Genomic DNA, 17,893 nt, shown 5'->3' with positions numbered 1-17,893 from the left:
AGATTGTTAATGCCAGAAAAACCAGATGATCGAACCTATGTTTTGATAATGACAAAGGATTCAAAGTTAAGTATTATTGTGGTTCTACTAAGGCTAACTGAGTGTGCAGGAAAATCCTAAGTGAGTTTAGGCAAGGTAAAAGTCCTAGTAAATATTGGACATGTGAAAAACCCTAGTTATGGTTAGGTAAGGAAGTCCTGATCCGAGAGACTAAGTGGAAATTTTAGTAGGTCGAGGATATCAGACGGAAAATCCTACGAGTCGAGGACAGTAAGTGAAAGTCTTGGAGATCACATACACTAAGCAGATGATTGGACGGGTAGCGGATCGTGTTGGGTAACCCGATGCGGGTGCATGTTAAAACACATTTCGTAAACATGCACATCAGAAAATAAAACAATAATAATTCCTAATTATTACATTACACACACCACACGCATACAAGGATATAATATGTCAGACATGATCGCATAATTAAAATTTTTACGAAAAGTAAATTTTCGTTAAGTATACTTAACGAATGATGCTTAGAAGATTCTATCAAATGATCTGGAGTGGGAAGGAGATCGACCAAGCGACACTCTGAAATCTCGCCTCTACTCATATCCACGTTGAGTTATCTTCAAGATGACATCAATAAGTTTGCACTACAACAAAAATGTCAAAAGACAACACCACAAAGATAATGATTTTGGAAGAAACTGTTATGAATTTGATAAAAGACACGGTTTTTGACAAAACCGCTATCTTTGAGCTCCCATAAAATATAAAAGACAACAGTTTTGTTAAAACTGTTGTTGTTGAGCGATTTTATTTTAAATCAATGATACATTTTACAATGGTTATCTAAAACCGTTGTCTTTTAATACTTTTAGGGGTTAAGACAACAGTTTTATAAACCGTTGTGTTTTTATATTGTTTTATATAGTCAAAGACAACGGTTTTAATAAACCGTTGTCTTTGACTTTATTTTTCATTGTTTTCCCCTTCACATTTTTTATTGCAACCGTGTTTTACTTTCCCTTTCTGCCAAAAACTTTTAGCGCCATGTTTTCCCCCCTTAGCCTTCTCGAACCCTAACCTATTTTTCTTTCTCTCTCCTTATACAATCTCTTCACGCAATGAACCCTTGCTATTTTTTCTTCCTCCTCCTTCCTTGGTCTCTGATCGAGTTGCCCCTCCTCCACGATCGGACTGACTTCCACCCCGATCTTCTCATCTTTGGTACAAACTCCTTCTACACCTTCACCCTCAACCTCACCATCTTCTTGCTAGTCGTGAAGACCACTTCTCTCACTATGAACGTTGTCGGCGTCATCAAGGATGGGCTCCCATTGCCTTCTCCCGGTCCATCATCCGTGACACAATCACCCCCGTCAACCTCTTCCTCTATGACATCACCTTCCTCGGCGTTTCCTACTACAGCAAGGGGCCTCGTGGCCTCTTCTCCCACAACATCCATCCGCCTCTAGGGTCTATCTGTGTTCTTTCTTCAAGAGTCTTCTACCAAAAAGGCTCTTCCATGGCTTTAGAGGCGAGAGGATCATGAACATATAGGCGAAGCAGCATCAGACTCATAAGGCCTCGTATGTTTACTTGTGATAAATTTGAGTTAAGCAATGCTCTTTTGTTCGTCTTCCGATCTTCTTCTGTTGTTTTCTAACCCATTCTTTTGTTCTTCGATTAACATCACGAATCCTCAACTTGTTATTTTCTGAGTTTTTTTTCTTCACTTGATGTGTTATTGGTTAATCTGAATTTGTGGTGATCTTTTTTTCTTGTGCAATGGTTTATTTTGAGTGTATTACAGCATGTAGGATTTTATTTATTTTGGGGATTTCTACAGTTTCCTTCTATGTTGCTGCTTTTGTTATATGTAAATATATTTGTTTGTTTAGTTTTGTAAACTTGCATCGATGTATTATCCTTCATCTTGGATCGTCGTTTGATGTGGCTGTTTTTTTCTGATGACGTAGTAATTGATTAACATTTATGTTTGCTTATAAAAAAAATTTTATTTTGTATCTTCATTTTTTTTGTTCTCATTTGATTTATCTACTTGTGGTTTAGTCTCTTCTTTTTTAAATATTTTTCATGAATTAATGGAGTCAAAAGGTGGGAAAAAGTCCAGTAGTAGTAGTTTGTTACACATTACGAAGCTCCCCTCCCCCTCGGCTATTGCATTGAAGACTTTCTACAACATGGAGGAATCAATAAGTTCCAATCTGTTGCTTACTCCAATGTAAGAATCTCCAAAAACATGTTAGTGACAAAGGAGAAAAAAATGGATCTTTTGCTTTCTTATTTTTCTTTGTTGTATATTAATTTGTTGTTCTCATGAAAATTAATTGTGACCATTTGATCTTTTGCAGCGCGTGAGGAAGTCATCTTGATATTCCTTCTTATATTCTAAACCATTAGTTGAATATATGATATGAGAACTAGTCCTTCATAACTTGAGAATGGAAAAATATGCAAAAAAAAAGGAGTATTTTTCTTTCATATTTTTTCTTATGTCCATCATAACTACGTAGTTTATGCCTTCATCTTTTTTTCTTCTTCTCCTTTTTTTACCTTCACTCTTTTTTGAGTGAATATTCTTATTGTTGTGTTATTAACATGTTTTGTTTTGTTACACATCTAATCATGTCAACAGATTAATGACAACTTGTGCAAAATCTCATTTTATCTATTTTTTTGAAAAATAAAAATTCTTCTCTTTGACTATCATATTCTTATTTCAGTGGAATACAAATTACCTAAACATTCAAAATACAGATGGAGGTGCAAAAACAACTTCAAGAACAACTAGAGGCAAGTTCCATGTGCATTATGAAAATATATTTTTATTGTTTTGCTTCAAGTAAATTTCTAAACAATCCAAGAAATGAAATGATAATAGATTTGTATGGATGAGAATAGTCAGGTACAAGCGCCTCTCTGCTTTTGTGGATTCCCTCTTTTCTTCTCAAACTCTTGATTTTTTTTGTCGGATCTATGTAGTTGGATCCGTCAAGCGACAGGATGCACCGGTTGTGGCGGCTGCAGTGGCAGCTCCCGTTTGTCCCCGGGGGAGACTAATGCTGGCACGGTCGTGTCGTGCCTTGGAGCCTACCAAGAGAGATGATTCGACCGTCCACGCCGCAATGGCGGTGGAAGCGTCCGACACCACGATGGGAGAGGAAGACACCGTCAATTATGAGAAGCTGGGTAAGGAGCTCGAGATCGCTTCGCCACTGGAGATCATAGATCGGGCTCTGGAGATGTTCGACAATGAAATCGTCATTACTTTTAGGTTAAAAGGCGTTATTTCTTATCTATTATTATTTTGGCCAGATTTTCTCCTCTCTGTTTTGTCATATGCTGATTTTGTTTTGTTTTGGATATTGATTGTGTTTGAATATACCACAAATTACACAAACGGTACTATTTATGAAATTCAATACAACACAAGTGTTTGTTTGATTGTTTGTAGTTTGCACCAACATATGTCATTTCTGTCTAGTACAACATTATTTTCCCTTCTAATTCTTTTTTTTTTTTTGATAAACTATGATACTGCAATTTAAGTTTTAAGGCAAGGGTGAGAATGTCTATAAACCCACAAATCAAACACCTTGAGAGATAAATAGGCAGTATAAAAGAACTCTTAGATTCAGATCACCTTGGTTAAGAGAATGCATAGAGGCGACTTTTTCAATCAGTCCCCTTCCTTAGTTGTCTTGCTGAAGACTATAGTATGAAAGTTTTAAAGTTTGATGCATATATTTATGATTTAAGATCTGTCACTGTAAAAGAGTATGATTTGTTTATTTATGATTTAAGGTGATTCAAGATAACAATTTGTTGGATAAGCCTAAGAAGGTTAATCCTATGCTTTTGATTGTTATGCTCTTGTGTGAAGCATAGATTATTCTCGTCTTTCGAAACCTTTAGACAGAAGATTGTAACTGACACGGGAGTTTTTGGGAACAGCGGAGCAAAGGATGTAGCTTTGATAGAATATGCAAAATTAACTGGTCGGCCATTTAGAGCCTTCAACCTTGATACTGGGAGGCTAAATCCTGAGACATATAGGTTCTTTGATACTGTAGAGAAGCACTATGGGATCAACATCAAGCACATGTTTCCTGATGCAAGGGAAGTACACACCCTTGTTAGAAGCAAAGGCCTCTTCTCCTTTTCCGAAGATGGGTACCAGGAATGCTGCCAGATGAGGAAAGTGAGACCTCTAAGGAGAATGTTGAAAGGCCTCCGCGAGTGGATCACTGGGCAGAGAAAGGATCAATCCCCTGACACGAGAGCCAATATCCCTGTCAGGTAATTAGTTTGTGTTTGATGTATCTGCCTTTACTATGCTAACTTCCTTTTACCATCATGTTTCGTTCAATTACTTTATTTTATCAAGATCGATTAGAAAAAGGATTAAATTTTGTTTTCCCTTTCCATTCGATAACTTTTGAATTGGTCATGACTTTTGCAACTGCTTCTAAGATTCTGTTCAACAGCCTTCTTCTTAAAGAATTGGACGCTCTGTAGTTGTGGGCGAAGTAATACTGATGACCTACTTGCACAAGAAGCACAATGAAAAGGGAAATACATATTAACATAAGACAGTTCTACAGTGATGTAGTGCAAATGTACTACTATTATTAAAGGTTAAAACAAAATGATAATCTTAAAATTACCAACTTGTGTTGGAAAGCTTGCAATGCTCCCCTTTGATGGATCAAATCAAGCTCGATTATTATAAGTTAAAGGTAATAATCTGCAGCCAAATGTGATGGATATAGTTTCCCATTAGATGTGTAATGGGCATTTTTCTTGCAGGGGAATGGTTGACTGATCAAGAACAAGTCAAGTAATATATATTATGTGGCTTCCTTTTCTCCATAACATAAATAAATAAAGGAAATAATGTCTTCTAGTTTTAAGTCTGAAATTTATTTCTTGTTTTTATTTTTGATTTCTCTTGCATGGCATAATGTTTTTTGCTTGATTTTTCTATTGGAGTAGCTCATGCTATCCGATGGTTTTGGAAGAAGAGAAACAAAATACCAAAATGAAATCTTTCATTTTAAAACTTCATTCTTCTTGCATTTATAGTCTCCAACTTTTCTTGGTGTTTAGAACAAAAGTGAAAAACTAGTTCAGCAAGCCTATCATTGGATTAAGGTATTATTAATTTCCCCACTGTTAAAAACTGTTAAAAGACAACGGATTTTATCCTTCCATAATCAGGCTTCGTTCTCTGGTTGACAATCAGAAACTGAGATTGAAGCAGCAGATTGAATACTATTTTAGGTACCTTAATATCTGTAAGGTATTTTTTTTAGGCAGTTAATAATTTAAATTGTTTCTGCTACAACGTGGATAATCTCTGTAAGGACATTTTTCTTCGTGGCAAGATGGATGATCAAGGTTGGGTTCCCGTCTCATTGATTGCTACCTTCAACATGGTGAGTAATCCATGTGATTATTGATATGAGGAGTAATTCCCTGTTCAAAAAATTTAACGCCTCTACTTCCTAACACATCACAATATATGTAGGTCAAAAGGGTGACCACGAGCACAGCGGTGATATTGAATGCTCTAAGAGATTCAATAGAACTTGAAATACAGGTACTTCACCCCCATCTTTTCCCCTCTTGATTCTACTCTTATCAGCTATGTTTCTTAAATAATTCATCTTGGTATTTTTCTTCAAAACCTGTTCCTGCAATCATCTACAAGCAAAGAAAATTAGAAGACAAGAGGATTGGATTAGATAGTTACTGCCCTCGATGGAAAATCCAAATGGTCATGGTTCCACGCCTCACTTGACATTGAACCATGATGATTCAGTCATTCACCCCATGCAGACTCTCAGATTAGAGGAATCTTCCAGCCAGGCCACCATGAGTTGTACTCAAACTAAGGTAGCACTTGATAGGTGATCAACATCCTGTAGCTCCAACAACCAGCAGGGTAGAGATCTAACTCAACTAGAAGAACTTTGCCGCAACGGTTCATATCATGAAATAGGCAGTGGCTGAATCATCATGAAATAGTCTTTTGGCTATTGTTCATTAGTTGTAAATAGAGTTTATTTGTTTATTTGTATTGGGATAAATTTTATTTGAACATGAGATATGTTTCTTCTTTTGTGATTGTAATTCTTGTATAACTAACATTTTGAATGATATTAATGTGGGGAATATTCTTTCTTGATTATGATTCTTTATTATATTTAAAATTAAAATATGATCTATTGGTATTAAAAGATAATAATTTAAAAGACAACGGTTTAAAATCGTTATTGTTGTCTATCACCCTCAAAGACAACGGTTAAAAACCGTTGTCGTAGCCCCAAAAACGGTTGTACCGGCGGAAAAATGCTCTAAATAACAACGGTTTTAAACCGTTGTCTTTTCATCAAAGACAACGGTTTAAAACCGTTGCAAAACTATTATCTTTTCATTCAAAGACAACGGTTTTAAACCGTTGTCATAGCCCCCACTTTTAACAACACTGTCAATTACAACGGTTTTAAAGGGCATACGACAACGGTTTTTAACCATTGTCTTTTAATATTTTTGTTGTAGTGCTGAGTTCCATCTTTGCGAAGGATAATAGCTGCGTCCGAAGATGGAGCGATCCAAGAGAAGGATCACGACACAATTCGTGTCCGACAGATGAAGCAACATGACACGAAACGTGATGAGCGGTAACAACGATTGTTGCTATTCGGAGATCGGAAAAACTTCTTGTCGACGATCAGCAGTAAATCATATTTGTTTTAAGACCAAATCATATTTGCAATCCATATCAGTAACCTTAATTTGATTTAAGACCAAATTAGATTTGGTTGAAAATCAATCTTGATTCAAAACAAAGAACCCCTTTTAATTAAAACCAAACCAATTTGATTTATAATTAAACCAAAGAAAATTCAACTTGTCTTCAAAAGACGTGGCTCATCCGTGCTTTCGTTGCACCAATTTGATTCTATATTTACCTTTCATCTGGTTCAACTAGACTTAATCTCTTTAGATCTGAGAATCTAATTCTCAAACTTGTTTTATGTCTCTTAGATAAACTTGTAATGCATGTGACTTTATAGGTTTCCGGTTATGTTGGTCGTCCATAATTAACCATCAATTATAGAACGATCATGAGTGACACCTAGTAGTACATCATGATCCCCAATTAACTGGAAAATCCTAAGTTATCTCGGAACCACTTCTAAACCCTTCAGCAGCTATAGTAAGTCATTCCTCGTTTCTTTTACTCGTCTTATACCCACTTGGTTTAGGACATAGTCTATGTGTCAGTCCCCATTAGACTGACTACATCACACCTGACCCCAAGTAATACTTCCTCATTCTGCATATTCAAATTACCCTGACATGTATCTAAGAGTCTCGTGCTCTTAACATGTGATACTTTGGCTAAAAACTTTGAGTAATAATCTTAATAAGTGGTCATAAGGTATACGTCTACTCGCAAGAAGCGGTGAATCCTCTATAGGCTATCCAAACACCTTCGGATATTTTGACTTATACCCAATCATCCAAGGTCTACATCTCCAAGGAGATGCTTACATAAGATGTCAAAATGTAAGCCTCCATGATCAAGATGACTTGAATATCTCGAGTCGAACGAAACTTGCACTTGAGCTATAGTAAGAGTTTCGTTGACATATCTATATATTAGAGAACCATATAAAATCTTACAGCAGGTCATTTTAATGAACTAGTTACCAAAACTAGTATCCATGTTTAACTCTCGATATCCCAGTGTCTCCAGTTAGTGAGAAAATAGTTGCTTAACCGAACCAAGGAGTATAACCTATGCTAGCCTTACAGAATTGATGATGTTCGAATGCATCAATCGACGACTAGGAAAATTCTAATACGTTGATAATTGCACATGTAGAAATAATCACAAGTTGTAATCCAATCACAAATTCTCTCATGCTATGAATTGTATCGCGGACATTTAGTAAATGAGTTTAAGACAATCAAATATATAATATGCACTCAAATAGCGAATTTATATTTATCAAATAAATAGTAAAAATTATAAGGCGATTATTTTAGGACATCTCTCAAAAACTAACAGATCGGATGTCCAGCTGAAAGTCCTGAAATTTCAGATGCTGAGCAAAAGTCCAAATGATATGGAAGACCGGTTTGACATTAGGTAAACTCTTTTGAGAGGAGTATGTGATGATGCATTTCTCGTTGAAGGAACATAGATGTCAGTTCGTATTAGGATTTCACGTGAAATTCAAAGTTAGAACCCGACAATCCCAAGACTGTCAAATTAATTAATAAATACTACAACCCCAAGACAGTCAAATTAATTAATAAATACTATTTTATATTATGCTAATTTTATTTTATAGGATATCGTTGGTATTTTGACAAACATATTTTGCAAGAGTTGAAATGCAAAAAGAATAAGTCAGATGAATAGTGCTCGAGACGCCTCCTGTGAAGTTGGAGGCGCCTCGGATGTCTTGGGAGTTAGACTTGGAACTCCGACAAATATGTTATTACCATCTGATAAAATTGTCTGGCGTCATGAAAATGTAAGAGGCTTCCTTAGCAATTAGCATATATGAAATGTTATAATTTAAGCACTCAAATCAGGTAGATTTTAACAATGGCACTCACTGACTTTTAAAAAAAACAACTCTCATTACAATTCAGTAAAAAAATCTCACTAAAAAGAAGAATCTGCATAAGGTAAATTTAACTCTCATTAAAAAATCTAAGATTTTCAATGCATAAATTTACTGTATTTTTTTAAAACAAATTGCAGACGCTATATATATATATTAATGAATTATATTTGGGTAATGATAAAAAAAAATCTGTTTTCATCCAAAGAGCATTTAAAAAAAATTAAAATAGCTCTCCAACATATTTTAACTATATAATAAGTGGTATAACAATTTAAAACTGATTTGAAAAAAATTAAAATAGTTTTAATTAAATTAATAAAATAATAAAATTTAATATAAAAATATTGTATGTTTAATTATTTTATCTAAATTAAAATAATTTTATTTTATATTACATCTGCTATAGTAATGTTGAAATAAAAATATTTTTAAAATTTTTTAAAATAAAAAATATGCTTTTTTAACTTTAAAGAAAGATAACCTTAAGATAAAAATGGGTAATTAGAGATTTATTTTTACCCATTATATTTTAATAAACATGGCAACACGTCCCAAGATCTAAAATAGAGTAAATGAACCGTGTTCATGGAATAACTTACACGATTCCCTAAAAAAAAAAATACTAGAACAAATTAAGCTTCCAAATCGGAGACTTGAAACTAATACTTTCACCATTCCCCTCTCCAAATGAATGAGTTTGCTTGTTTGTGATGATCTCCAATTTGGTTAAACCAGACACTATCCTCCTCTTGTGTATTTGATTGGTTCTTCCTCGTCAAGTTCGATCTGTTGTAGTAAGGATTAATCGATAAGAATTAAATTCAAGCAGAAAAAAAAGGTTAATCAATAGATGATATATACACTATATGTATTACCAAGTATAGAGTGTCTACAATGCAATGGTAAAGTGCTTCCACATTTGATCAGGTATCCACGGATCAAGTCCTTCTAGCTTACCTTGCGCTTCAGTCCATCTGATATGCTATTAACATAAAAATATATATTTACTCGATTATAAGTCTTCATCCAAGATTGTTATTTTACAATCAAAATGCGGATGTAATTTAGAATGATAAAAATAAGTGTAAAATGAAAATATTGAAAGCATTTCAATTCTGAAGATGAGACTATATTATGTATAGCCAGTCATGATTGCTTCTCTTCAAATTTAATAACATCCGAAGCAGTGGGATTCCAATTCTTCACACACGCCCTTAGTCTCCCAAGAACATCATCAAATTTCTGTAATACTTTTGCAACTTTAACAGAAGCATCAATCTCTTTAGCAATTAGTTGTGTTTTATAGAAGTGTGGAAAACAACACCCAAGGAGAGGATTATCGGGGAATGGGTTATTTAATCTCTCTATGGTTTATTTTCAAAATGAATGGAAAGAAAAGCTTAAAGCACAAAGAGATTTGGTTCAAAAATGATAACTTGCCCTTTTGATGAATGACCAGCTCCTGCAGTTGGTATTACATATATATGATCATGCGGAACGCCAAAGTCTGCTGCTGACCCAGTTGCAATTGACTTGAGCCTGAGGTGATACGTATAGAACACAAAATAAGTAACACGGAGATTATTAAACAGCTCAGAGAATAAAATGGACACGAGCAATTTTGAGAAAACTTGGTCTATGGCATTGTAAGTGACAATGAGATAATTCAATAAGCAAACACAAGATGCAGTATGAACAAAGTGACGATTCCTTGTTAGCATTAACACACCTCGGCCTTGTCCTCTTTGTCAGCTGTAATTTCAATGTACTTGATGTTAGGGCAGTCCCGACCGATGTTCTTTTGGTAACGCTTCTCAAGCTTTGCACTGCATCCATAAATTGTCAGTCTCTCCAAGGAGGCAGGCATCCTGGGCAGTGACTTGAGTTCTGGAGCAGAATGTATACGAAGAAACTTGAGCGATGAAAAGCTCTCCAAACTTGCGGGTAAAGATTGCAGATGAGACATCCGATACAAATGTAAATTTTCCAGAGACTTCCGATATTGCAACAACGACTCCTCTATCTCAGAAGGGAAACAAGTGAGCTCTTTGTCACTACTTATGATATAAAGGGTCTTTAGCTTTTCTGAAATCGGTATCATGGGTAGATAGAAGATGTCGTCGATATCAATGTCTTCAAGTGAAGGTAATGCTCCCTTCTTTTTCTTTGTGGCACTTTGTTCTGTTGTTGTTGCTAATTTGGAGCAGCGCTTAATCTCCAATATTCTGAGGGAGGCAAGTCCCGTCAATGACTCCAATTCACATAATTCTTTACAATCATAAATCCTCAATTTCTGCAACGCTGTCAGATTATGCAGATACTCTATGTTGGGAAGAGACACCAAACGATGGCAACCTGATACTTTCAAATCTTTCAGTGAGGAAAGACCTTGAAGACATCGACCCAATGACTCTTGCGAAATGCCAGAGTCTGTAAAAGATAGATATTCAAGGGAGGAGGGAAGGATGCTAGTAACCTTATCACTTGCAGAGTGATCAAAAACTGAGGAAGATGATACCGCATGCTTCCTTGTCTTGTCTTTTAAAAATTCCTCTGACTCAACCTCAGCAGCAGAGAGGAATTTCGGACAATCAGAAATGCTCAAAGATGTAAGAGATTTTATAATATATAAGCCTCCTGGTGAAGTCAAGGTTTCACCACTCTTGATATACAACCTTTGAAGTGCAGTCAGATGTTCCAGCTCATTTGCTAAAGGAAGTGATTCCACGCCCGGAGAAAAATATAAAGATAAGCCAGTGAGCAAAGTAAGACCTTGTAGATAACTTGCCAAATCATCATCTTTGAAAAGAATTGAAAGTGTAAGTTCTTTCAGTGACGACGGAAGGAGATGATCATCATCTTCGTCGATTAATCCAATCTGCACAATTTTTGGACACTCAGAAATTTGAAGGGTCTCGAGGGACATCATCAGCCGCTGAAATCCTCCAAATGTCCTAGAACCATTGGAACACTTGTAGTTGTAGGATCGTGGAAGAGCTTCTAAACCCAAATTTTCCAGTGTGAGATTCTTTATAGACAACGGGAGGTCAGGAATTTTCTTTAGTTTGGGACAGTCACAAATTTTGAAGCTTTTGAGATGAGGGAACCATATATAGTCATCCGCACCATTCCATTCCTCCAAGAGGGGAAGGTCATAAAATCCAAGTTGCTCTAAAACTGGAAATTGTATGTCGATCTGGCTAGAGAAGTGACAACCCAAACTTCTTATTGCATTCATTTCATTCAATTTCAGAAACTTAAGGCAGGGCAACTTCCATAGAGAGGGCAGCTCTTCCAAACTTGTACAAGCATTAAGTTGAAGATTTCCAAGGAGAGAAAGAGAAGTATCCATCCATGGTGCAGGCCTACCCCCTTTGTACCCTCTAATGGTGAGTTCTCTAATTGTAGGATAGGGTTGTAGAGCTGCCAGAACAGGTTGATCAAGGTCCGGATTACTTGCATCATCATCAGGATTATTTGCAACATTCCAGTCCAGTTCCAGGCTTATGAGATAACGTTTCTTGACCAAGTTGACCATATTGGCCTTTTCAAGACTTCGCACATTGGAAAGTTGTTTAATGGTTAATTTACGGAGATTATCCATATTCATCAGCTCCTCAATTCTATGCCCGGGTTTTGTGCTGATAGGGAAGCATAATTCCTGGAGAGATGTTAACTTTCCTACTTTAGCCACTGAGAAAAGTGTATACTCATGCACTTCGTATAAATGTCTTAAATTGGTCAACTTGTTTGCGTCTTTTGCCAAAGCGTCATCTTCTCCCATTAGAACTTGTAAGAAATAGAACTTACGCATTGATAGTGATTGTAGAAAATTATTCCGAATTTGAAGAAACCGTATTTTTACAAAGTCACTAATGCTTTTCAAACACCGATCAGATAAATTAGAATCCATAATCAATACTCGAATTCTTCTCGGTGATTTACATGCATCTTGAATAAACTCCTCAAATTGTTGACGTGATATACAAAGGGTTCGCAAGTGCTTGAATTTGCTCACTATGTTAGCTAGATCATGGAGTTGAGCATGGGAACAAGTAATAGATATATGACGGATAGTATTATTATCCAAAATGAGACTTGGAGTTGTGCCATCCACAATTCTACAACATTCATAGTGTGAAATATGGCAAGCAAGACAGTTCAGCATATCATGCATGGTGTAATAATCATTTTCTAAACCATAAGGTGACTTGTTATAGAAAAATGGACTCCGATTGTAGTCAAAGAAAGATTTGTTGCACAACATATCAAAGCAACAGTTAGCTATGTCCTCCTCATCCGAGCCCTCCTCTAATCCATCCGAGTAAATTAGGCCTACTGCCACCCACATGCACACCAACTTTTACTTGTTAAATTTGTAATCTTGAGGGAATATACTGCAGTAGGCAAAGCACCGCTTCAAGCGTGGTGGAAGCATCACGTAACTCAGTGTTAGAACTGGAATGAAATTGTATGTTGAATCTTGTGACCTTTTCCATAATTCACTTCTTAAAATGTTTGTCCAGTGATCTGCTTCTAGTTTACTATTCAACGCTCCTCCAATTGACTTTGCTAGAAGAGGTACACCTTTCAATTTCTTTACTATTTCTCTGCCAATTTCTTTAAGCAGTGGAAATCCATTTGGGTCTTGACCAGCAAATGCATGCTGGTATAGGAGTGAAAGACATTCATCCTCTGACAATCCTTGCAACATCATTGGCATCATTGTACCTTTGATTTCTCTTGCAACCATATTTGCAACTGATTTTGATCTAGTTGTTAATAGTACCCAACTACCCTTTTGGCCATATAACAATGGAGCACATAGTTTCTCCCACTCTCTCTGATTTTTGTCATCCCAAGCATCATCTAGGACAAGTAAAAATCTTTTGGAATGTAATTTTTCCTTGAGTTTCTCTGGTATTAATTCCAATGGCCCAGATTCAGATCTGCCAGTTGAATACTCTAGAATTTTCTTCGTAAGATTTGATGAATTGAGATCAGGTAAGGAGTCACATACCCAGATTTTGATGTCGAAGTGTTCCTTTTTCACATTTTTAAAATGATCAAAGACTTCTTGAGCGAGTGCAGTTTTCCCCATACCACCCAACGCTACCAAAGGAAGGCAATGCACATTCTCACTGATTTGAATTTCGGATTATTCTCCTAGCAAATACTTAATGATTTTCTCTTTTTCTTCCACACGCCCTTTGAATGATGATACAGGTAAAGAAAAGGTGATCCTACTTTGATGAGACAATGGTAGAATCCCTTGCTGCATTTGTCCAGTGCCGACGCCACCTGTCGGAGTCACCAGTGCCAAAAACTTCTCAACATCTGAAGCAGAGGTGTTCAAGTTCTTAACGCATGTCCTTAATCTCCCAAGAACATCATCAAATTTCAGTAATCTTTTTGCAGCATTAACAGAAGCATCAACCCTTCTAGAAAGCCAACTTTTGTCACTATTAGCTTTCCTCTCCAGTTCAAGATATTCCAGCTCATCCAGCACATCCTCAGCCTCGTCGATCACATCCCTGAACTTCCACAGCCACTTAATTAATGCTCGATCAGAAGATTCATACGAAGTTAATCTATGTTCGGCAAAGGAAACAACTGCTTCGATCTGAGGAAGTAAGTCTTGGAGGCTTTTCAATTCTTCTTGCAAGTAGGTTTCCCAGTAGCACTGATCTTGCAAATAATTAGTGGTTTTATCAACTAGTTTATTGATGACATGATTTACACCAGAAATCTCCAGTATTGGCGAGACTATGTCCATAGCTGCTGCTATTGCCAATGATTTTAGATAAATTAGACGGTATTCATAATCATCTTTCATCTATTAAAAAACACATAGTAGCATGAGATCTCTGAAACAAATCTGTAATAGGAACGAAAGCATATAGCATACCTGAGATCTCAGAAGCAAATCTTTAATAGGGACATCATCAGCCGCTGAAATCCTCCAAATGTCCTAGAACCATTGGAACACTTGTAGTTGTAGGATCGTGGAAGAGCTTCTAAACCCAAATTTTCCAGTGTGAGATTCTTTATAGACAACGGGAGGTCAGGAATTTTCTTTAGTTTGGGACAGTCACAAATTTTGAAGCTTTTGAGATGAGGGAACCATATATAGTCATCCGCACCTTTCCATTCCTCCAAGAGGGGAAGGTCATAAAATCCAAGTTGCTCTAAAACTGGAAATTGTATGTCGATCTGGCTAGAGAAGTGACAACCCAAACTTCTTATTGCATTCATTTCATTCAATTTCAGAAACTTAAGGCAGGGCAACTTCCATAGAGAGGGCAGCTCTTCCAAACTTGTACAAGCATTAAGTTGAAGATTTCCAAGGAGAGAAAGAGAAGTATCCATCCATGGTGCAGGCCTACCCCCTTTGTACCCTCTAATGGTGAGTTCTCTAATTGTAGGATAGGGTTGTAGAGCTGCCAGAACAGGTTGATCAAGGTCCGGATTACTTGCATCATCTTCAGGATTATTTGCAACATTCCAGTCCAGTTCCAGGCTTATGAGATAACGTTTCTGGACCAAGTTGACCATATTGGCCTTTTCAAGACTTCGCACATTGGAAAGTTGTTTAATGGTTAATTTACGGAGATTATCCATATTCATCAGCTCCTCAATTCTATGCCCGGGTTTTGTGCTGATAGGGAAGCATAATTCCTGGAGAGATGTTAACTTTCCTACTTTAGCCACTGAGAAAAGTGCATACTCATGCACTTCGTATAAATGTCTTAAATTGGTCAACTTGTTTGCGTCTTTTGCCAAAGCGTCATCTTCTCCCATTAGAACTTGTAAGAAATAGAACTTACGCATTGATAGTGATTGTAGAAAATTATTCCGAATTTGAAGAAACCGTATTTTTACAAAGTCACTAATGCTTTTCAAACACCGATCAGATAAATTAGAATCCATAATCAATACTCGAATTCTTCTCGGTGATTTACATGCATCTTGAATAAACTCCTCAAATTGTTGACGTGATATACAAAGGGTTCGCAAGTGCTTGAATTTGCTCACTATGTTAGCTAGATCATGGAGTTGAGCATGGGAACAAGTAATAGATATATGACGGATAGTATTATTATCCAAAATGAGACTTGGAGTTGTGCCATCCACAATTCAACAACATTCATAGTGTGAGATATGGCAAGCAAGACAGTTCAGCATATCATGCATGGTGTAATAATCATTTTCTAAACCATAAGGTGACTTGTTATAGAAAAATGGACTCCGATTGTAGTCAAAGAAAGATTTGTTGCACAACATATCAAAGCAACAGTTAGCTATGTCCTCCTCATCCGAGCCCTCCTCTAATCCATCCGAGTAAATTAGGCCTGCTGCCACCCACATGCACACCAACTTTTGCTTGTTAAATTTGTAATCTTGAGTTCATACTGCAGTAGGCAAAGCACCGCTTCAAGCGTGGTGGAAGCATCACGTAACTCAGTGTTAGAACTGGAATGAAATTGTATGTTGAATCTTGTGACCTTTTCCATAATTCACTTCTTAAAATGCTTGTCCAGTGATCTGCTTCTAGTTTACTATTCAACGCTCCTCCAATTGACTTTGCTAGAAGAGGTACACCTTTCAATTTCTTTACTATTTCTCTGCCAATTTCTTTAAGCAGTGGAAATCCATTTGGGTCTTGACCAGCAAATGCATGCTCGTATAGGAGTGAAAGACATTCATCCTCTGACAATCCCTGCAACATCATTGGCATCATTGTACCTTTGATTTCTCTTGCAACCATATTTGCAACTGATTTTGATCTAGTTGTTAATAGTACCCAACTACCCTTTTGGCCATATAACAATGGAGCACATAGTTTCTCCCACTCTCTCTGATTTTTGTCATCCCAAGCATCATCTAGGACAAGTAAAAATCTTTTGGAATGTAACTTTTCCTTGAGTTTCTCTGGTATTAATTCCAATGGCCCAGATTCAGATCTGCCAGTTGAATACTCTAGAATTTTCTTCGTAAGATTTGATGAATTGAGATCAGGTAAGGAGTCACATACCCAGATTTTGATGTCGAAGTGTTCCTTTTTCACATTTTTAAAATGATCAAAGACTTCTTGAGCGAGTGCAGTTTTCCCCATACCACCCAACGCTACCAAAGGAAGGCAATGCACATTCTCACTGATTTGAATTTCGGATTCTTCTCCTAGCAAATACTTAATGATTTTCTCTTTTTCTTCCACACGCCCTTTGAATGATGATACAGGTAAAGAAAAGGTGATCCTACTTTGATGAGACAATGGTAGAATCCCTTGCTGCATTTGTCCAGTGCCGACGCCACCTGTCGGAGTCACCAGTGCCAAAAACTTCTCAACATCTGAAGCAGAGGTGTTCAAGTTCTTAACGCATGTCCTTAATCTCCCAAGAACATCATCAAATTTCAGTAATCTTTTTGCAGCATTAACAGAAGCATCAACCCTTCTAGAAAGCCAACTTTTGTCACTATTAGCTTTCCTCTCCAGTTCAAGATATTCCAGCTCATCCAGCACATCCTCAGCCTCGTCGATCACATCCCTGAACTTCCACAGCCACTTAATTAATGCTCGATCAGAAGATTCATACGAAGTTAATCTATGTTCGGCAAAGTAAACAACTGCTTCGATCTGAGGAAGTAAGTCTTGGAGGCTTTTCAATTCTTCTTGCAAGTAGGTTTCCCAGTAGCACTGATCTTGCAAATAATTAGTGGTTTTATCAACTAGTTTATTGATGACATGATTTACACCAGAAATCTCCAGTATTGGCGAGACTATGTCCATAGCTGCTGCTATTGATCAATGATTTTAGATAAATTAGACGGTATTCATAATCATCTTTCGTCTATTAAAAAACACATAGTAGCATGAGATCTCTGAAACAAATCTGTAATAGGAACGAAAGCATAGAGTACACCTGAGATATTTTTTTTTTTAAAAAAAAAAGGAGCAACAAAGAGGAATATCTGTTTTGCCGTAGAATAAAAATCAAGAAGAAGCGACAATTAACTAGAGCAGAAGAATTGCTAAAGTTACTAAAGAAGAAGAAAGATGGTTTAATTACCTGGTTGAAGCTGAACACAGAGCTCGAATGCTATCCTGTTAGATGTGCAGAGGAACAAAGAAGACGATGTTGCAGCAACTTTCCTGGCAAGTAATTGAGTCAGACACCACCGAATCTAATTCGTTGCTTAGGGATAAGAGTGTTACTTTG

The 17,893-nt window shown here is 36.6% G+C and overlaps 4 protein-coding genes across 6 annotated transcripts; 1 reads left to right on the top strand and 3 right to left on the bottom strand.

Annotated features, from left to right (window-relative positions):
* Positions 1–2,912: 2,912 nt before the first annotated feature.
* LOC121972637 (probable 5'-adenylylsulfate reductase 1, chloroplastic) lies at positions 2,913–4,588 on the top strand. Its single transcript, XM_042524287.1, has 3 exons — positions 2,913–3,295; positions 3,976–4,320; positions 4,495–4,588. Exons 1-3 carry the CDS (start codon positions 2,913–2,915, stop codon positions 4,586–4,588), a joined length of 822 nt encoding a protein of 273 aa, XP_042380221.1.
* A 4,566-nt stretch (positions 4,589–9,154) lies between these two features.
* Positions 9,155–17,890, bottom strand: LOC121970610. Of its 3 annotated transcripts, XM_042521425.1 has the most exons (5): positions 17,744–17,890; positions 10,402–17,471; positions 10,113–10,211; positions 9,548–9,654; positions 9,155–9,458 (listed from the first exon to the last, which is right to left on the bottom strand). In XM_042521425.1, the coding sequence occupies exons 2-3, from the start codon at positions 13,021–13,023 to the stop codon at positions 10,161–10,163; spliced, it is 2,673 nt and encodes an 890-aa protein (XP_042377359.1). In that variant the 5' UTR covers positions 13,024–17,471; positions 17,744–17,890; the 3' UTR covers positions 9,155–9,458; positions 9,548–9,654; positions 10,113–10,160. The 3 variants fall into 3 exon arrangements, with proteins under 3 accessions (XP_042377359.1, XP_042377357.1, XP_042377358.1); XM_042521423.1 differs by having other exon boundaries at positions 9,548–10,211; XM_042521424.1 differs by having other exon boundaries at positions 9,548–10,211; positions 10,402–17,468.
* On the bottom strand, positions 13,036–13,773 carry LOC121972636 (putative disease resistance protein RGA3). Its single transcript, XM_042524286.1, has one exon. The coding sequence runs from the start codon at positions 13,771–13,773 to the stop codon at positions 13,036–13,038; it is 738 nt and encodes a 245-aa protein (XP_042380220.1).
* On the bottom strand, positions 16,060–17,463 carry LOC121972635 (putative disease resistance protein RGA3). The gene has a single exon (XM_042524285.1). The coding sequence runs from the start codon at positions 17,461–17,463 to the stop codon at positions 16,060–16,062; it is 1,404 nt and encodes a 467-aa protein (XP_042380219.1).
* Positions 17,891–17,893: the final 3 nt, after the last annotated feature.

Source organism: Zingiber officinale, chromosome 4A, assembly GCF_018446385.1.
Source record: "Zingiber officinale cultivar Zhangliang chromosome 4A, Zo_v1.1, whole genome shotgun sequence".
Classification (NCBI taxonomy): domain Eukaryota; kingdom Viridiplantae; phylum Streptophyta; class Magnoliopsida; order Zingiberales; family Zingiberaceae; genus Zingiber; species Zingiber officinale.
Note: the sequence above shows the minus strand (reverse complement) of the source record. Positions and strands in the feature narration are given on the sequence as shown.

Excerpts from the sequence above, each read along its gene's own strand:
- LOC121970610 (XM_042521423.1), bottom strand. The coding sequence starts at position 13,023 with ATGTGGGTGGCAGTAGGCCTAATTTACTCGGATGGATTAGAGGAGGGC. Across the intron at positions 10,212-10,401 it reads ACAAAGAGGACAAGGCCGAG|GCTCAAGTCAATTGCAACTG; the intron begins GTGTGTTAATGC and ends GTATCACCTCAG.
- LOC121972636 (XM_042524286.1), bottom strand. The coding sequence starts at position 13,773 with ATGGGGAAAACTGCACTCGCTCAAGAAGTCTTTGATCATTTTAAAAAT.
- LOC121972637 (XM_042524287.1), top strand. The coding sequence starts at position 2,913 with ATGAGAATAGTCAGGTACAAGCGCCTCTCTGCTTTTGTGGATTCCCTC. Across the intron at positions 3,296-3,975 it reads GAAATCGTCATTACTTTTAG|CGGAGCAAAGGATGTAGCTT; the intron begins GTTAAAAGGCGT and ends TTTTGGGAACAG. Across the intron at positions 4,321-4,494 it reads AGAGCCAATATCCCTGTCAG|ATTCTGTTCAACAGCCTTCT; the intron begins GTAATTAGTTTG and ends ACTGCTTCTAAG.
- LOC121972635 (XM_042524285.1), bottom strand. The coding sequence starts at position 17,463 with ATGGACATAGTCTCGCCAATACTGGAGATTTCTGGTGTAAATCATGTC.